Source organism: Saccoglossus kowalevskii, chromosome 15 (assembly GCF_978046115.1).
Source record: "Saccoglossus kowalevskii chromosome 15, keSacKowa6.1, whole genome shotgun sequence".
Classification (NCBI taxonomy): domain Eukaryota; kingdom Metazoa; phylum Hemichordata; class Enteropneusta; family Harrimaniidae; genus Saccoglossus; species Saccoglossus kowalevskii.
In genome coordinates this window covers 17480369-17499972 of record NC_140655.1, presented here as the reverse complement: position 1 = coordinate 17499972, position 19604 = coordinate 17480369, and the positions used below count along the sequence as shown (strand labels likewise).

Genomic DNA, 19604 nt, shown 5'->3' with positions numbered 1-19604 from the left:
TAAAATCTTGTGATCTTAAAATATTAATGGCTATTATTGATATCAAATTTTATGCAAATGCAGGTTAGTTAATTAGTAATATACAAAAAGTTTATATTATTTATGCAAATTAAGTTGAATAGTTTTGCAATTATGAAAAATATTTAATAGTTATAAGATAAACAGTTATGCAAATAATAATGGGAATAACAGAAATAGATATGCACTAATAAATATGAGAATAACAAAATATATCATCATTTTTCTATTGTTTTTATCTGTGACATCTTTTCTGCCATTGCGACGACTCTGCTGTAAGTATTACAACTTGAGTATAAGAAATGTATGCAAAAAATTACTAGTTATGAAATTAGGAGTACTTATGAATAATGACTAATTATGCAAATAGCATGAATATCTATGCAAATAATGAATAATGATGCCAATAATAAGAATAATCATTTGAACAAATGTGAAATGTGCGTTTTCTGTTAATTTATCTGCGATATTTTTTGACCGATTGAGACAACTTTGCAGTATTTATTTCAACTTAAGTATATGAAATGTATGTAAGTTTTATTAACTCAAAATTCGGAGATACAGTCATGTACGTCACTTCCTGCCGAACCACGATTCATATTTGCTCAAATCAATGTTATCAATGTCATTAACATTGTTACTGGCCTGAATGCCTAGCACTATATTAACTATTAATATTTCCAATGAAAATATAACAAAACAAAAACGATCAAAAGTTTTTGCCACATGTTTCCAATCACGGGATACACGTGATTTGTGTGCTTCAGCTTTCATTTGCCTGTGCATCATGTCTCTGATGTCGTTAACCGCGTTTTCTATGTCTAAAACGGTGGCGCTTGACTCTATGTCTGAAGCCTGTGTTGCCTTTGATTTTCTCAGTACCATGTTCTCGTTGCTATCATCGTTTTGAATTACCGTTACAATACTGCCGGACCGATGTGAAGTGTGCATGTTATCCACGAAACAGATCTTGCGCAATAAATGTGGTACCTAAACATGAAGACATATAATATTCATTTTTTTAGATATGTGCGCAATCTTTATTTCAACAAGATGAACAATACCAAGTAAAATGTTGATGATGATGAGTGGGCATAACAGGAAACTATTTTGAATGTTCTAAAATTGTGTACATTACACACTACACACATCATACACAGATTACAGACGGACGACGGACAGACATACTTGCATAAAGGCATATCTCACCTCTCGTTTGCCGCTTGAATCCATATGAGTCAAGATAAGTGAGATGATATTTGCCAGTGTCCCCAACGATAGAAATAACAACATAGTTATGTAGTAATGGGCTAAAAAGAATAAAAAACAAGTTGTATTGTAATACATATATATGACACAGACGTGTGAGTCATGATTTTTCTTGTGCTCGTACTATGTATTTTAAATTTTATTTTATTTTAAAATTTGTCAAAATAGGAAGTTTTTTAGGTAATGAAGCGCTATTTTGTTAATAAAAATAAAATTGTAATATGTAATGGAATCATTGATAAAAATATGTAAATCTTGCAAAACTGAATTTGTTTGATATTGTTCATTATTTTTATTTTTCACTCATTGTCCTTTCAATATAAAGTACATTTCATGCAAAAATAAATAAAACAACACCAATATAATTTGAAAAGAAGTTGAAAGAAGTATATGAAAAAAAAACTACAATACATATAACTGTCACTGTCAATCTTGAAAGTGAAAAAAAAACTTACTGAGCATGATAGGAGAGTCTGAGGTTGCAGGGAGAATTTTAATAATAGACTGTAAGTATACAACGCCGGTTAAAAAGAGAGTGACACCCATGCTGATCTTTTGAACGCCGTACTGGTATGGTATAATGAAACTGAGTAACATCAACACCGATATAAGAACGCACGGGAACATGTAACTTGTTATGTACATGCTGCTTTTACGGTCGATGACGATGGTAAGTTGTAGCAATGAGTACGCGCGTCCTGTAATAGACATAGAGAAACAGTTGTAAATAACCGAATTTTGATGGATGGTTTAAGAGCGGTGGTCTCCGCGCCACGCATGCACGAGATATGGGACTTGTATGAAAAAAGATGGTGACTTTGACTTTTGCGCAGAACAACGAGTACAAACTGAGATGTTATTATTAAGCTTTAACTATATAATTTCTTTGGTGATTGGAAGGTATCGAAGGAGTCATCGGCGGTAATTCGTGGTTGTTGCGCCCAGGTCAAAACACGTACGCGTGATTTCCATTAGAAGGGCGCATTGGATTGTGAGAAAATCAACGTCTAACAACAGAAATGTCGCGCATGCGCGGCGCGACGACCACCGTCCTTTAACCATCACATAAATGAACTTATACAGCACTTTCAATAGAAAATTCACAACCCCCGGGAAAAATTGTTAAATTATGAAAATATAATTTCTTTCACACTTATTAGTCATGTTGTTTTCAAGTTTACAATTTTATCTCCCATATCATTAGTGAGTGGACTGTTTCAGTGTTGGTGATGATGAGAGAGATCACAGTTCCTCTATCTCTCTATGATAGAGGGATGTAGACAAATGCATAAAAACACTAGCCGTAATATCTATGCGTGTTATGTGAAGGTTTTTCAATCACACGTAACCGAACCATTCAGCAAAGTGAATGGTGACGTTGCAAACTAGCCAGGCAATTAGCTCACTGAATGACTGACCAGAGGTATTCAGAGATGTTGCGCCCTCACCGACGAACTTTGAGTAACTGAGCGGCGTGTGATAGCATTGTATTGTATTTCATTCATCACGACGCATGCGCATATCATAATTTCACGTATCTACGTATAGTTAGCAGGCGCGTTTACCGTCCTTTCCAGAATGCGTGATTGATCGCACTTGGCTGTTCTGCAGTGTCCACTCCCCGATAGGTTTGAATTCAGACGAGTTTAAACGGTCGTGTCTAGATACGATGCTCAATTGATTGACGTCGTATATCCAGGAACCGAACTGTAAATTACAGACCTGGCAATAAAAATACGCATGTCACGTGATGAGAAGAGGCAATCAAATCTACTCTGGGAGGAAATTAAATGCTGATACAAAAAATATACAATACTTTGTGCATATTAATCAGATGCCAATTTTATCGTTCTGATCTTGAAATGCCATACATGTTTTTCGTTTCTTCTATGGGTATAAGAGCCCCCGTTATAAAAAGCGTATCGAACATGACTGTGAAACAAAAAGCGAATTATTTAGGAAATTTTAAATTCTACCAGTCCTCCTTCATCATTGGCACCAGCCATGCATCACATATTGCTTGGTTGCTATGGCAATGACAGATGTTAACATTTATACTGTTTTAGAAAATCTAATAATAACCGTCATATACATGTAATACAATTACTTACCTGGGAGTCGATAGGAAAGTACCGTACGTCGACACGGCACGCCGTCTCTGTATACAGTGGACGCCACGCCATAGTAACTCTCCCGTCCGACTCGACAGAAACAAATACATTAGCAGCGTCATTGTCTACACTGTCGTCAACGCTACGTGATAGAAATAACACAGAAAATGAGTGAACAGAGAGATAAATAAAATAAAATAACAATTCTACTTCATACTGCATGTTTAGTAATGGTTCGCTTTTCGACGGACCGGGTGATATTATATATTACGGAACTTGACAAAATACTACGAGTTGCGCCAACTACTGTCAATGACTGTAGTGAATGTGTGACCGTCGCTTGAGGGCGCAATTTATTGATGATGATACGTACTCGTTGTATTGCTTTATATCAGGGATCCATATTTCACTGCTTGGTAAAACGATTCTTTCAACATTTCCATACAAAGATGAATCCCACGTCAAATACTCATCTTTCCAGAACTGTGGGAGATACGAAAATAAAAATAATCAATTTCTTTGATAGAGAACGGATGAAACACAACCATAGTTTGCAGGAAAGGCATTGTCCCACTCGTGAATAACCAGACTTCAATTTCTTCAGCGGTATTTGTTATCATACCACGGACGCTCGCTAGACGCACGAGACAAATTCACAGTTTAGCGTCGAAAAGTCCCAACTCTAGGATAAACTTGTTGTGCAATTTTTTACTTAGCATACATGAATCGACTTTTGTTGACAACACTTATCTTAAGGTAGCGAGAAGGGTTTTGTGACGTTTTTAAATAAAACATTCTCTGTCTGTTGTCTCGTTCAGAACAGTAATTTAGGTTATATATATCAAAAGACTAAGTATAGAGGTACAAGTTCGCACAAACTGGACAGTCATTGTTTACATAATTATCACGTGACATCAAAAATGGCGAACCTTGTAAAAATGACTAAGTACGCGATTGCGAGAGCACACTGCGGAATTTCCTGGTGAAATTTACGTCATGCATTGTCCGTAATCAAGCCCATTGAAATGCGTCTCCGATAATCAAAAGAGCTATTATTCCGATTTCTATTCAGGTTTGTTTTTTTGTCCTTAAATTATTTCATACTTGGCACCTTTAACAGACTATTATTCTGTGACAAAGCATTTTCTTTAAAAACCCAGACATATTTCGCACCATCATTATCTTTTGAACGATGACTGCGAGTTTCAATGTCCTAGTCCGAACGCACTTGATTTGGCGGCGGTCCCAATGAGTCGTACTCGATCAAAACTTCAACTCGAGAAAAACGCGAAAAACAGTTTTGGTTAATAAAACACTGTAGATTTGCTGCATTATTATAAATATACACTAAAAATGGCCAAACATATTATCCACTGATATCATAGAACTCATAAAGAGTGTCAGATAATGAATAATTTCAAGCTCGAGCGTGAAAAATGAAGAAAACTGCTGGCATTTGAGTCCGTACTCAGGAACGTTCGGGTTTTCCATTGTTATGCAAACGAACAACGAAGGATAATCCTCTGACAAACATTACTGTCCCACTGTACATGCTGACAGTTTACAAACAAGCTAATCCTTCAAGTGTCTCTGATAAGACATCTAATAAAACGGTTTTCATGGTGAAACAAAATGGCCGATGTTTGAAAAAAATTGCTGTGTCAGAGCGCGACACTGAGTGGCAGATTTTTCTTTGCCTCGTCTGTCGACGCTTTCTTTCTTTTCTTCGCCATTGCGTTAGAAAAAAAATGTATTAGTAAAATAGAATATTGACTTGGAAAATAAAACGATTTAAAAGAAAGTTGTGCAAAGTTACAGTACTCCTTTCGCACAACCTCCCGCCCGCTTCCGCTTTCCAATCACCTTTTTCTCTCGCTTTTGCGACCGCTTGTTGAATTCGACCAGACAATTTCCGCTTCATTTTCGACCGCGCAAACCCTGAAATATCACCGCCCACCTGCTCGCTCGCGCGCATTTAAAATTCGGACTAACAGAATAATTTCCGAGGTTCACATTGTCTTATAATTGTCTTTCTGTTTTTTATAGATGTTGAACAGCTGACAAAAGTTCAAATACTTTTTGTTTTAACTATCTATAATTATATGCACGCAACCTGACCCTTTGACCTCGATTTGGCCTGGACTGAATATTTTATTTTAAACAATATTCTGACGTGAAATACAAAATGTATTTCAACACAAGTACGACATGGTTGTCTGAGGTTTCTTTCCTGATTGTTGAGTCTTCGCAATGTGTTTTGTATAACTATTGTTGTTTCCCCCCGATGCTAAAGGACCGTAAATCTAAATGGCAGTTACATGCATGGGCTGAGTGAAAGAAAATATTTCTAAGCCTAAAATAAAACCTAATATTACACCTCTTTGTGTATTTGTTAATTTTACATATGTTTGTCATGACAATATGTTTGTAAATATCTAGAAAAATCTCGTCTTTCGTTGATAATTTCGATTGTTTGTTTGGAATGGCGATCCCCGTTGGTTTCTCCATACTCAGGCTGAGTTTAGGAAGAGCGTCGATCAACACCGTGACAATCAGCCGAGAGAATACAAACATTGACCGTAATTCATGGGGATCATGTCCGTAATTTGTGGGCTGAAACCCCAAATAATTAAACAAGTATTATTATTTTAATATATATTTTATTTTACATCGCAAAACTAAACCATGCAAAAACAGAGCTAGAGTTGTTCGCGGTGAAACAACCGCATTGAAGACAATGCAACTTCAACTAGCCATTTCTTACATTGAAATAAAAAAAATAAAAATTCGAAGAGCATCGGGGAAAATATTAATAATCATCCTTATCAATCGCTTGCTTTATTTTATTCGAATCTATGAAATTCACGATTTTTTTTTACATTTGTTGGCAACTTCCGCGCTAAAAAAGTTATGGCTATAACTAAATTTGACACGTTTTTCTTTTAAGCCCAATAAATTATTCATACATGTCAAGCTCTGTTCGATTCTTTCAGGGCATATGGCCGTTTTTAGTCGAAAATATTTGTTGTGGGAACACTGTTATGGTACGTATACGGTATAGACCGAACTCGTTCAATGATCGTGACTTAATTTTAAAAATTCAATGTCAAATTTTACCAGACGTGGATCGATGTGGATTCGGTATCGTAATTTTTGGAATTAATCACTAACATTTCCTCGTTTCTCTGCTCTCTCAAAAGGAGTTACCTAGGCTTTTTTCACGTAACTGTCTCATTAAAAAAAAAATATTACATCTAGAACAAGTACCCAAAACACGTAACAAGAGGTCCCAGTTCAGTTGCTTTCACGATACAAGTGTAATACAACTATTAGATTTGAAGTGTCGTTCAGAATGTAATAATAGTTAATACTAGTTGTATGTTCACACTTTACTATCAAAACCACCATTTCGACCACCCATGTGCCAGTGATCAGTATTTGGGCGAGCGGTCAATGTTTTCAATGAGCGAGCGAAAACAAAACGCGATTAAAATGCGGTCGGTTTCCGGTCGGACAAGACCGCGTGGTCGGAAATTAAGCGATAAGCGGTCGATGTAAAAGCGGAAGGTTGGGCGAAATGAGTACTGTATGACCATGTTTCTCGGTCGAAGTCTCGACTGACAATAATGCTGACAATGGACGTTAGATAAACACGCATTGTTTGCAACTGGAAGCTTATCACCCGTTATATCAGAATCGTCAACAGCAGAGTATACAGATAAGATGTTATCATTTAAACCCTTTCAAAGATAAACATTATGCAAATATCCACGAAACGCCAGTTGTAGTCTTTTCTGCTAGTGTTTTAAAACACTAATTTGAGCAACGTTATTTCGCAATTTCGATCTTTTGTAAACCCGGGGTGATGTATCAAGGTCTAAAGTAACCGTTTTATCAATTTGTGAAAAATCAAGAAAAAAGTGAAAATTTCCCTTCTCGCTACCTTAAGATACCGAAAATTGAATCACAGTATACATACGTATACGCTCGGTAATCTTCGGGTATTTACAATCAACCTCTGACCCGGATGTAGTGGGGAATACCGTACTTATTACATTCGGTATTACTTAAAGTACACATGAAAGGCTGTTAACAAATACATCCGATAATATCACTTTAAGCACTGTTTGCGTCATGAGAGAATTCTTCATTATGCAAAAATCCCGGAATGACAATCAAGTGAACAATGTGTATAGATCATAAAGTAAATCTAAATCTCCCACACGGCCCTAAAGGTCAACCACCTACCTGACTGATGTACACCAACATATTGATGACCTGATTCTTGTTTTCCTACATAGCAAAACGTTGAGAGAGAAAACAAGGTCATTAAATGCCTTCGTTCGTTCGTTCGTCCGGCCGGCCGACCGGCTGGCCGGCCATCCATCGTTCTATCCTTTGTTCCTTCATTCATTCATTCATTCTTTCATTCATTGTTCGCTGCTAAAACGATGGCTTTTTATTTTTTATCATATATTGTTTCGATACAAATATTAAACAAAATGCTCAACAATACTCAAAAGTAATAATTTTTTCACTTTAGTTATTAGTATGGTGCCAGTGCATTGACTGTATCATTCTGAAGTGAGGCGTGTTTCCAGGTTTATTCCGCTTGAAAATCAATAAATATAAATCTGTTCTAAATTGCATGATTATTATTACTCAGTACAATTATTAAATCTCATAAAACCAATTAAAATCAGTGTATCGATATATATATTCATATGTTATCATTGTCTAACATATGCGTGTAGTAATTTATAGTGTTCGTTACCATGTCAACGACGTGTTTGATTGACACATCTAGTGAGACATCCACCACAGTGCTGTCACTTAGTACAGGTCGTCCACGTTTATTATAAGTGGATAAGATGTCTTCAATGATCTGTTTTTCGTGAGACAAAGAATTCACTGAAAAAAGAAAAAGAAAACATTTGTAAAATAGAAGGCATTCCAAAAGCACAAGCCTCTACCACGAATGCAAGTTTGTAGCTTTACTAATACCTATTTGTGTTACAAGTGAAAACGTTTTCTCGAAATTGTTGTTACCATGGCAACCAAATTCACGTCGTTCATACAATTTAATGGGTTCGTTTCTCCAATTTTTGAGTTGTTCTGCAGCCAGACAGATAGACAGACAAACAAACACCGGCAAAAACATATTCTTCTTAGTGGCAGTAATGAGTGTACTAACATGGCCTCGCCTGTAATAAGTGTACTAACATGGCCTCGCCTGGGGTCTATACCAAGAAGTCGATTGTTCTAGTATAATTATTGAAGAGAACAAGCAGTGAGTGAGGTAAAACTTAAAATAAAAATTAGAATAAAATAGAGTTAAAATAGAAATTATCCCCCAGTGGAGAAACGCACATGAAAGTGTCATCCATCGGGGTTACAAACCGTCAGTGCACCCATGCATCATTGTAACGACGTCTACAACAATCTAAGTGCCGTGGATGTTATGGCACCAGAGCACAATATGGCACCAGGGACAGAACATACGCTGGGGGGGGGGGGCTATATCAATGTGAGTCAAATCTGACGTAATGTGCGAGGTGAATTTAATTTTATGCTATATATTATATTTTATTTTTACTATGCAGTTTTATTATATTGTAATTGTTTCCATTATTCTTGGCAACACGTGAGTGACAAGCTATGCTCCACATATGGCTTAAAACATGTTTTAGACGGAGAATCTCAAATGTCCCCATGTGCCATAAATTGAATTTCTTTTGTTTTTATTTTTACTCAGTGCTCGGTGTTGTTTCGAAAACTGCCCTACTAGTACTACTACTACTAGTATGAGGATGATATTATTGTCAGGAAGGATTCTAAATAGAGTTGTATGTACAGGTGGAAAAAGAAAATTTAGTAAATAAATGACAATACATCTTCCGTTATTAAGGAAATAAAGGACGACACACTGACCGTTATTTAAGAAATAAAGGACGATGCACTGCCCATTATGTGGGAATAAAGGGCGATGCACTGCCCATTACTTGGAAAATAAAGGACGACGCACTGACCGTTATTTAAAAAAAAATAAGGACGATGTGCTGCCCATTATGTGGGAATAAAGGGCGATGCGCTGTCCATTATTGAGAGAATAATGGACGACGCGACGACATCATTTTTGGAATGAAAGACGACGCACTGTTCATTATTTCGGGAATAAAGAACAGCCCAGTAATTTAGGGAAACAACTACGATACATTATTTAGAAAAAAAAAGAGATTGACATGCTAACTATATTTGTGAATGATTGGAATAAACACACACCATGTCCAGATGATGTGTAACGATTGACAATACACGGTGGCCTGTTATTATTTAAAAATATTTTATAGTTATTGGTCTCGCCTGAGGCTGATATAAAGAATTGGCGTCCCCCATGTGGTTGTTATTGACCGAAGTCGAATGCTCAGCCCAATACAAATTCCTTATATTGCTAAAACAAGGATAAATAATTGTTTTATTGTCTCGAAAGAAAACAACGAGTCAGTAAACTAGATAAAACTGGGGCGAAGCGCAGAACCCAAATCAGCCCCAGTAGAGAAACGCATTGGAAAGTGTCATCCATCATTTTATCGTCTACAATAGTCTAAGTGTCCCGGATGTTATGGCACCAGAAACCAGTTATACACACAATTACGTCGAAGATCAGAAATACACTGGGGGAGGGACACTAACCATATTTATCAAACGATCATGTGACCACTTTTGACTATTGCATACTAGAGGGATAATATTAAATAATATATTTGGCTAAATATACTATTTTTGGGGTAACTCGTATTCATTCAGGTAGAAAATAACGTACATAAATGTCTTTTGAGTGGCCTGAGCCTTAAACCTCTTACAACATGCTTTAAGTCGATGCGCCTGATTGGCTACCCAATCTAACAGTCATACCAATATCACGACCGCTTTCGAAATTGTTTTCTTTTGGATTCCCAAGAGGGGGGCATGGCGTTATTGATCTATGTAACCATGGATACTCATCAGTAAACATTATAATAAAAGTATATATTGTTTTGACATTTGTCATGTTCTTGAGTTTAATCTTTCGAAGTTTTCCATTCAATTACGTTAATAATTAAATATAGTATCTATCTCAGATAATTAATAGCGTAATATCGTTAATTACAAAATTGCATTTGTGTCACTGTGTCCTCGGGCGACCGTGAGTCAATAGAATAGAATAGAATAGAATAGAATAGAATAGAATAGAATAGATGTTTTTTAAAGTCAATAACGCCTTTCATAGAAACAAAATGAACTAAAACTAAAACTAACGAAAACAAAAAAAAGCACATTTGAGTCATAATTATAAATTAAAGTGAATATATTTCGTCACAGTTGATCTATAAATTGGCAAATGCTTTGATCGATTGGTTATTTTTTATGTACCGATGTAATATTTCATTGTTGTTTTCATTATTCCCACTATTGCCATTGTTTCACTTTACAATGTAATATTCCCTGACTGAAGTAATTAGTTTTTTTATGCAATATATTTTAAATGTCTTTATATTCGGTTCTAGTTGTCACATCCATGATCGAGCGTAGCTTTTCTTTTTAATATCTTGGAGTACAAAGTCTGCAATGTTTTTAGGTGATCATAATAGTTATAGAAAAATACATTATACGATAGCTATTGCTAGAGCGAGTAGCCAAACAGCGAACGCGTTGCAACTGGTGATTTCTTGCGTTAATGCGAGACCAGCCATAATTTCACCCAGCAAACTTAAAAGCAATTGGTCTGAATATATATATTAATTTTTCATAGTTTGGAGTAGAGTTGTTTCAAGTCGCAATGAAGCAGGCGTGGTCCTGGCTTCTGTGTTGTCAGTGTCAACATATTATGTTGATCTTACCTAGTAAAACCGCCAGTGTATAGCAAACACCACGGGACATCGGTAAGCTGTTTCGGGCTACGCCCTCACAAACACACCTGTCGCGCTGTGCTTTCCTGCGCCTAATTGCTGATCGGTAAATTTTATTTATGATTGGTTCTCGTTTGAAGCCGTTTGGTTTAAAGTGTTATTTTCTCTAATTTAGTTTTATATTTTGAGGGATTTTTTATCATTGTTTAGGTATATTGTAAGAATCCTTCATGTATGCCTCGTTGACCATTGGCTTTGTTTTTCTTAGGCTCTTGTCATGTTATTAATTAGTCTGTTCATGATATTGTTGTTTTTAAGTTCAAATTTTTCGTCCACGTGACTGTTTTTTCTTGGTTACTTACTGGTGTTATTGTTGCCTTTTGGGAAATGTCTAATCCACGTTGTGTAATCAAGTGTTGGCTTTCCCTGGTTCTGACAATTTATTATTGACCAAAATCCTTTCACCTCCTGTTTTATTCTAGACAGGATATGTTGGTGGAGACAAACGCCATATATATCTGAAAGTATCAGTTACCTCGACAACCACTGTACTTTCCATGCTCAACATCAGTTTTTATCCGTTTGCTTATCTCCCAGCGTTGTTAAATTCAGACTACTGTATCTATTTGCCATCCTCATCTGTGGGTTATTTGTTGTTAAACAAACAACGACTTCTGTTCAATTATTTATATACGTATCATGTTTATATATAATTTAGTAAAGCAGGAATTGAATTGACTTTTAATAAACGAGACACTTGTTGTTACAACGCGGTGTCACGTATTTTTAATGATGAACACAATGCAGTCGTGTGTATATCGATATGTAACCATGGTGACTGCAATTGATGTTATTTTCCATCATCTGACAGATATATCGGAGTAACATGATAAAAAAAAATGATTCCATGCTTGAGTGAATAAGATATTATTGGTCATCAGGCTATTCCGTGTAATTAGTCGATTTAATTGAATGGAAGTAAGAGATGTCGACTGTTGTTAATTTCGCTTATACCTCCCACAGTGACCTGACGATCCTGTTATGACTGTCTGAGATAAGAAGAAAGACATTTTTACTGAAAAAAAATATTTATTTGTTTTCTACCTATGCGTATGCATCTCTCCTCGTGATTATTTACAGTGCGTTTGGGAATGTTAAAACAATATTGATATTTCCATGAACAATGTTGTTATATACCGTTTAAGTTATTCAATGCATCAAGAATTTGGACCTGATTAAGGGATGTACGACGACATTTCTTTGTCATTCCGTCGCCGCCCAAGTATTGACATCGATGCACATGTAACAATGGATGGAAACCATTAATAGGAAAACCTATATTTTCAAGTAAATATATTTTCTACAGATGCCGGACAATTAGAATACGTGTCTCAGTTTTTGACAAAATGAAAAGGTATTCAGACTTGTCTCCATGGAAACAAAATTGTATTTTTCTTATATACTCAATGATGGCGACCATTTTGATGAGTGGATATTATATACTGACCATTCCAATTATTTTGTGGGGGTGGGATGGTGGAACTACTGGACTGATTACTTGTTTCCTTGTACCAAATTTAAGCTGTATTTTCGACACGATGTTGCTACTACAATTTTACTTGCTCTTCTCTTAGTGTGTGAAATTTTTACCCGTAATATAAAAAAAAATACATTCTCCATAACCTACCATCTGGCCCGAGTTAAAGATTGAACCCTTAGATGGCTTTAGTATTTAAGGCATCTAGCATTAGTGCCAGTGGAACAAACAGTGGAGGTGATGACGGAAGAGGATAAAAGTAAATACAACTCTCGTGGCTTTCCCGCACTCAATGAGATCTCGACGGCCATATAACGTATATTCACAAATTTTAGTCCAGTTCTTTTTTATCATTGTCAACCAATAAGTGATTATACCCCGGGAACGTGAATAATATGTAATTTATACATTGTTCATAGCAATAAATGAGAACATGGTAAAATGGTATAAATAATATAAATTAATGGACATGAAAAGTCCAAAATACTTAATAATTTTTTTTTTCAACATTTGTTTTCATTGTTTATTTTATTAAACCGGATAGGATTAGTTTCAATAATTGTCCTCTAAATTGAAAAGATGGAACGTTTATATTCCGAACTGTTTTATTTAAATATGATACTAGATTTATGTTAGCAAAAAAGAAAAAGAAAAAAACAATCAGTTTTGAATTGACAACCTGATACATTTAAAATCGTTACTTAGCTAATTCAACTTGTTGGTATTAAAAACTACCACCAGTGTTGTCGTATCGTTTTCACTCATCTGTGAGAATGCTGTTATTCTGGTCCAATATCCAATTTTTTTTTAAATTAAAATTATGTTTTTGCTACACACTGTTATAATATCGGAGCATTCTGTTTGACGCATTGCCACAAAATAACAAAGTACACTAATATTAAGAATTCCATTTTGTAGATAAATAAGGAACAAAATGTGACAGTTTCAAAGAAAAACAAAGTTGTATTCCAGGAGCTATTTAAGTTCAAACTCCGGTGACAAACTGTAAATAGACAACAAATACAGTGGCCCCTCGCTAAGTCGCGGGTGTTGGGATCCAAGCAAAAACCGCGACTTATCGAGGGCCGCGACTTACCGAGGGACGTCGTGAAAGAGGGAGGTCGTGCATTGAAAAACATATAAAAAGCACATATAAACCCTCGGTTTAGTTAATTGATGTATCATCACATGTGTCAGGCAGTATTCGAATAAAATCATGATTATGTTTGCTGTAAACATTGCGTTGATTATTTTGTTTGGGTCTGATATTATGTGGGCCGCTTGCTGTTGCTTGCGACTTCGACGGCAACAGCTTCCAAAATAAACCAGTTTCATCGCAATTATAAACATGTTCGTCAAAATAACCACCTTCATAGATAATTTCTCTCAGTTTTTCGGGAAAAGTTCCGACAGCGTCAATGTTCCCAGATCGAGCTTCGTCTTGGATTGAGACTGCGTGTGTCGATAGCGTGTCTTCTTTGCCATAGCAAGAACCACCCTGAACTGGCCTTAAATTCAAAGTCGTCATATCTGAGTTGTATGCTTTGCATTGGGTGATGGGACCAGATAGTGGAGTTCCGGCAGACCGTTCTTAAAGAAACGTAAACAGCTTTATCGGTGTCATCATTGTCGGACACTTTCGCTTGTTTTTCTGTTCAGTCCCGCCTCTTGGTCAACTTTGAAAACAAATTTACTTTTCATTTTTTACCCACCCACGAATAGTGGGCTCAACCACGTGCAACCCTTAACTTGGTTTGACACGGTCGATCGCCGTGAGTTTATGGCGTACGAACAGGCTGTATAGCTTTCGCTTTGACATGCTGCTCAATTGAGAAATAGAGATCAGAATTCTATGAATTCAACTCATTGTAGCGAGTTTTTGTAAAGGTATACCAAAATGGGACCGGCCAAGAAGTACGTACGGTCACTACTCGACACCCCTGTTGACACCTTGAGTAAGGCCGCCGTCACCCATTGCGTCTCAGCAATTGACGGACAGTGGGTGTTAAGTTGCCTCTTTAACGGTTAGTTAAAAACACTATGCCACGAAACATTAGTCTTTGTACTTCAAAACTGCTGTCAAAACACAATAGAAATTTTGGGAGCCATCCAAGTACCCGCGACTTAGCCGATTCGCGACTTACCGAGGCGCGACTTAGCGAGGGGCCACTGTATATGCATAATCATTCACCCAGTGCCAACTACAGTTTTGTATGAAATAGTAAATTATATGGAGAATGTGGCAGCGACATTCACTTGTAAATTATTGCAAATTAATTAAAGCATTAAAATATGGCCTTTTTACATTTTTAAGGTAATTTGAGCACTTTTTTACATATAATAAATGTAAGAAAACATAATTTTAGGAATATGATGAGTGCCACGAACCTGGGTCTATATTGATCAATTATTCATATATTCTATTTTAAAATGTTAGTAATCGCGAAAGTCCACAAGTATGTGGAGTAGCTAACTACAAAATGAAATGTACTGGTAATAACAAATTGCCAAATAATGCAAAATATTGTTAAAATGGAATAAATTATAAAAATTACACGGTATACATCTGATTTTAATGCGATTGTTGGCTAAGCGTGAGCTTTGAATTAGATATATCGGGAAAAATTTAACACCGTTGCCAACCGGAAAGTTGAATGATAGTTGCCGAGTGCTCAGTAGCTCGTTTGGTATTTATTTTCGAACAGCTCTCACTTGTATAAGTCTCTTCGGTGTATTTGCGCTTACCATCACCTGCTACTAAATCGTAATCGTCTCGCTTATCTCATGAATCTGTTTATAATGGTTTCTCCTAACTTCGATTATATCTAACGAGTTCTGCAAAATTGGTAATATTTTATCGATATTTTTAAAAGAGACTATGTCATAATCTGTCGGAATATCAAATATTTCATTCACCAGTCATAGAAATCTTTTATAAATATGTTTATGTGTAGTATCGTTTATGTTCTAACCATTAAACAATCATTAAAGTTATAATATAAGATGATGCCCTTAAGTTAATATGTGCGTTGGGACTATTAAGTGACGTATTATAAGAGTGTTTCAAATTACCGTAATTTATGTCGGATTGTACCGTACCGTGTAATGTATAAATAAGTTCAATGAACGTGGTGTCAGAAATACGTGGCGTTTAGGACAGTGTCGATGACGCGTATGATGTATAAATACGTTCAATGGATGTGGTGTCAGAAATACGTGGCGTTTAGGACAGTGTCGATGACGCGTATGATGTATAAATACGTTCAATGGCCGTGGTGTCAGAAATGTGTGGCGTTTAGGCCAATGCCATGGTCGCATATAATGTATAAATACGTACAATGAACGTGGTGTCAGAAATGCGTGGCGTTTAGGACAGTGTCGATGTCGCGTATGATGTATAAATACGTTCAATGAACGTGGTGTCAGAAATGCGTGGCGTTTAGGACAGTGTCGATGTCGCGTATGATGTATAAATACGTCCAATGAACGTGGTGTCAGAAATGTGTGGCGTTAAGGACAGTGTTGATGACGCGTATGATGTATAAATACGTTCAATAAGCGTGGTGTCAGAAATGTGTGGCACCTAGGGCAGTGTCGATGTCGCGTATGATATATAAATACGTTTAATGAACGTGGTCTCAGAAATGTGTGGCATTTAGGACAGTGTCGATGTCGCGTATGATGTATAAATACGTTCAATGAACGTGGTGTCAGAAATGTGTGGCGTTTAGGCCAATGCCATGGTCGCGTATGATGTATGAGCATATAATTGAAATATGCTGTTAAATCATCGCCCACTGAAAGCCTCAATAACTAAAACTAAATGCTGGTGAAAGGAAGACACTATAATATTAAAACAATGTAAAAACAATTACACAATAGTAATTAAATCATGTAAAACAATAAAATTTAAATAATGTAACCTCGTCGAAAGAAAGAAATAATAATGGTGAGAAAATTACACAAACAAATAATGTAAACACAATAAAACAATGAAACCATTTTAGGGAAATAAATGCAATATAATGATGAATCAAAGTTAAAAACAATGCAAAGTTCCCATGTGAATACGGAGTATATGCAATCATTGCCGGTTTTAAAAAAAAAACAGTAAAAGAACAATTGCATTAGGTATCCAACAGATATCCGGCACGAAAGTAAATTGACGACCTAACTAATCATAATCATAATCAAGTTACCTATGTATTAAAATCGATCAAAATCTGGTGAGAAGTTTTTGAGATTTTGCTTACATAGGCTGGAATAAGGTAATAAATATACATGCAAACTAGCTACTTAATATGCCTTGGCATGGTCCTAAAGCTGACCATGTCTGCACATAACTCTAAGGTATGTATGTCCTAAATTTGATCAAAATCTGGTGAGAAATTTTTGAGATATCGCTTACACAGGCTGAAGTGAGGTAATTATTATATATGCAAACTATCTACTTAATATGCATGATCATGCCTGCACATTACTCAAAGATATCTATGTACCAAATTTGATTAAACTATTATTAAGATTTTGCAGACAGACAGACAGACAGACAGACAGACAGACAGACAGACAGACAGACAGACAGACAGACAGACAGACAGACAGACAGACAGACAGACAGACAGACAGACAGACAGACAGACAGACAGACAGACAGACAGACAGACAGACAGACACATATCAAACTCATTAAATATCTGTTTTTTGTGTCAATTGAATCATTATATTCAAAATATCACGGCCACTCTCTCACCCACAGTTGCCTCGGTTGCTATACCTCTATATTTATCGTGACACTTTCCTCCCATTTTTAGTCTAAGAGTAAATTCATATAGATAATCGATATCAATAATATGTAGCTTATCTCAGACGAGTTATTAATTCACGTCACGTCCTCACCCTCGATTGTTGCCATGGTAACATTATTGTCACATTCATTTGAAGAGTGTCTTGGAATTTAATCGTCAGCGGGTATCACACTAGGTTGAATTTAAGTAGCAGATTGTTTTTTATGGAATAAGCTCGTTACTGTCTAAGCAGTCTGTTCCATGTCGCCTTTCATTCCGACACGACAGCTGCATCAACAGCCAGTTGTTACAGGGAATTTTCTGAAAAAATATTATAAACATTAAAATGTATTAATTTGATATTCGGGAGATCCGATCTATTTATTGTTTGTTTGTTTGTTTTTTTGCGTATCGATATCGCAATTAATTGAACCATGGGGATCTCGTTTTAGCTCCGTGGTTAGACAAACTATTATATTATACTGTTCGTAAATCAACATACTGTAGATTGAATACAAGGGATTAACATTTCAGTTTATTCATACCGTCATTGACAGCTGTCAGTTTCGTTAGCGCACATATTCATGGTTTATCATAATTTCAGTGTCAGAAGTCACAGTTTGGCATCAAAACACCATAACTGACACATTCCTGGGAGCATCCCGCATTAATGTAGCTGGCCTGGATTGGACATGCATACTAAATTCGGCTGTAATAATAATCTTGCTTTAATTGTGTCCTTGGTTTCAGCATGGTACTACGTAGTTCCATGGTTTCAGTTGCGGCAGACGGCATCACAATGGCTGTTCCAAGGACGGTGATTATTGGAGGATGAATTCTGACAATAAACACGCAAAGCACTGAGAGTACGCACATATACGTAAACGGAAAACATACTGTCTAATAGTGAAACTCGTTTCTCTCACTTTTAGACACTGGATGATGAATTGATGTTTTCCAACAAAAATAATATTTGTTTCATTATATTATTTTTTTAGATAAATCAAATGATTCACCAACCAGGACAGAATTACTGTTCATTCACTCACATACTTATATCCAATTAAGTCGATCTGACACTGTGAATCACTTGCCCGACACCTTAAACACAGTGCCGAGGTTCTCGAACACTGTACTACATACACCTCGTTTAAATGAATTTACAATCTCACTATATACCGTAGATACTACTAAAAAGCCTAAACGTTGTCATACTAAGTGTGGTCCCATCCACAGTCAGCTGGCGCACGCGTGATTATCGATAACAAAACTCGGCCGAATTTGTCGTTTTTGTGTGGAAAAATGGGCTAATTACACGAAGAACATAAAACACTTTCCTGGGGTATTTGAAACTACAAATTGTCATTCCAACTCAGCAGCCAATCAGCGACGGTCTTACAGTTAGACGACAATTTCGGGAAAGTGTTCTACTTATGTTCTTCGTGTAATTAGGTGTTCGGGATTTTTCCACACAAAAACGACAAATTCAGCCGAATTTTGTAATCGGTTGGCTTAATATTACCCCAATGGATCGTATTTCTGTAAAAGATTGGCATTTTGTCATGATTTGTAAAAATCTGAAAAACGCGTTTCACAACTTATCTCCTATTTAGTTTTATGCCGCATTCAAGATGGCGGCCCCCATGTAGTACATGTCACATTTATTTTATTATTACGCGTGCGCCAGCTGACTGTGGTCCCATCTGGGGTAGAATTCTGCTAGAGATATGGTAATGAAGGTGGGCAGAGGTGGAAACTACATGCATGCGGTATGATTCAGCGCTACACACAATGTAAACGGGTATCACCGCGAGAGAAATGCTTCAGTGACTCAGAATGTTCAGTGAGGCACGTACCCCATGCACTGCAGCATTTACACGCGTTTTAATACATATAATAACATTGTCAGTTGAATAACGACGTGTGAAACTTGAATACATACCAATTAAAACCACGACGAAGAGTGTACATAGTGCTGCAAGCTTATATCTGT

General features: G+C 36.4%; 2 protein-coding genes across 2 annotated transcripts in view; both read right to left on the bottom strand.

Moving 5' to 3' along the window:
• LOC100368971 (small ribosomal subunit protein mS22-like) overlaps positions 1 to 14776 on the bottom strand; it is a 333717-nt gene extending 318941 nt beyond the window's left edge. The window contains exon 1 of the mRNA XM_085490520.1: positions 14193 to 14776. Coding sequence (XP_085346646.1) covers positions 14193 to 14352 — 160 coding nt within the window. The 5' untranslated portion in view covers positions 14353 to 14776. The remainder of the gene's footprint in view (positions 1 to 14192) is intronic.
• Positions 1556 to 11318, bottom strand: LOC102810303 (neuronal acetylcholine receptor subunit alpha-9-like). Its single transcript, XM_085490773.1, has 6 exons — positions 11279 to 11318; positions 8173 to 8309; positions 3772 to 3881; positions 3399 to 3540; positions 2853 to 3009; positions 1556 to 1985 (listed from the first exon to the last, which is right to left on the bottom strand). The coding sequence occupies exons 1-6, from the start codon at positions 11316 to 11318 to the stop codon at positions 1714 to 1716; spliced, it is 858 nt and encodes a 285-aa protein (XP_085346899.1). The 3' UTR covers positions 1556 to 1713.
• Positions 14777 to 19604: the final 4828 nt, after the last annotated feature.

Bases quoted from the DNA above. Each gene is read 5' to 3' on its own strand.
- LOC102810303 (XM_085490773.1), bottom strand. From the start codon at position 11,318: ATGTCCCGTGGTGTTTGCTATACACTGGCGGTTTTACTAG. The intron at 3,882-8,172 runs GTAACGAACACT...TATCTCCCACAG, and splicing joins TCAAACACGTCGTTGACATG to TTCTGGAAAGATGAGTATTT. The intron at 1,986-2,852 runs GTAAACGCGCCT...TGTCTATTACAG, and splicing joins CACGCATTCTGGAAAGGACG to GACGCGCGTACTCATTGCTA.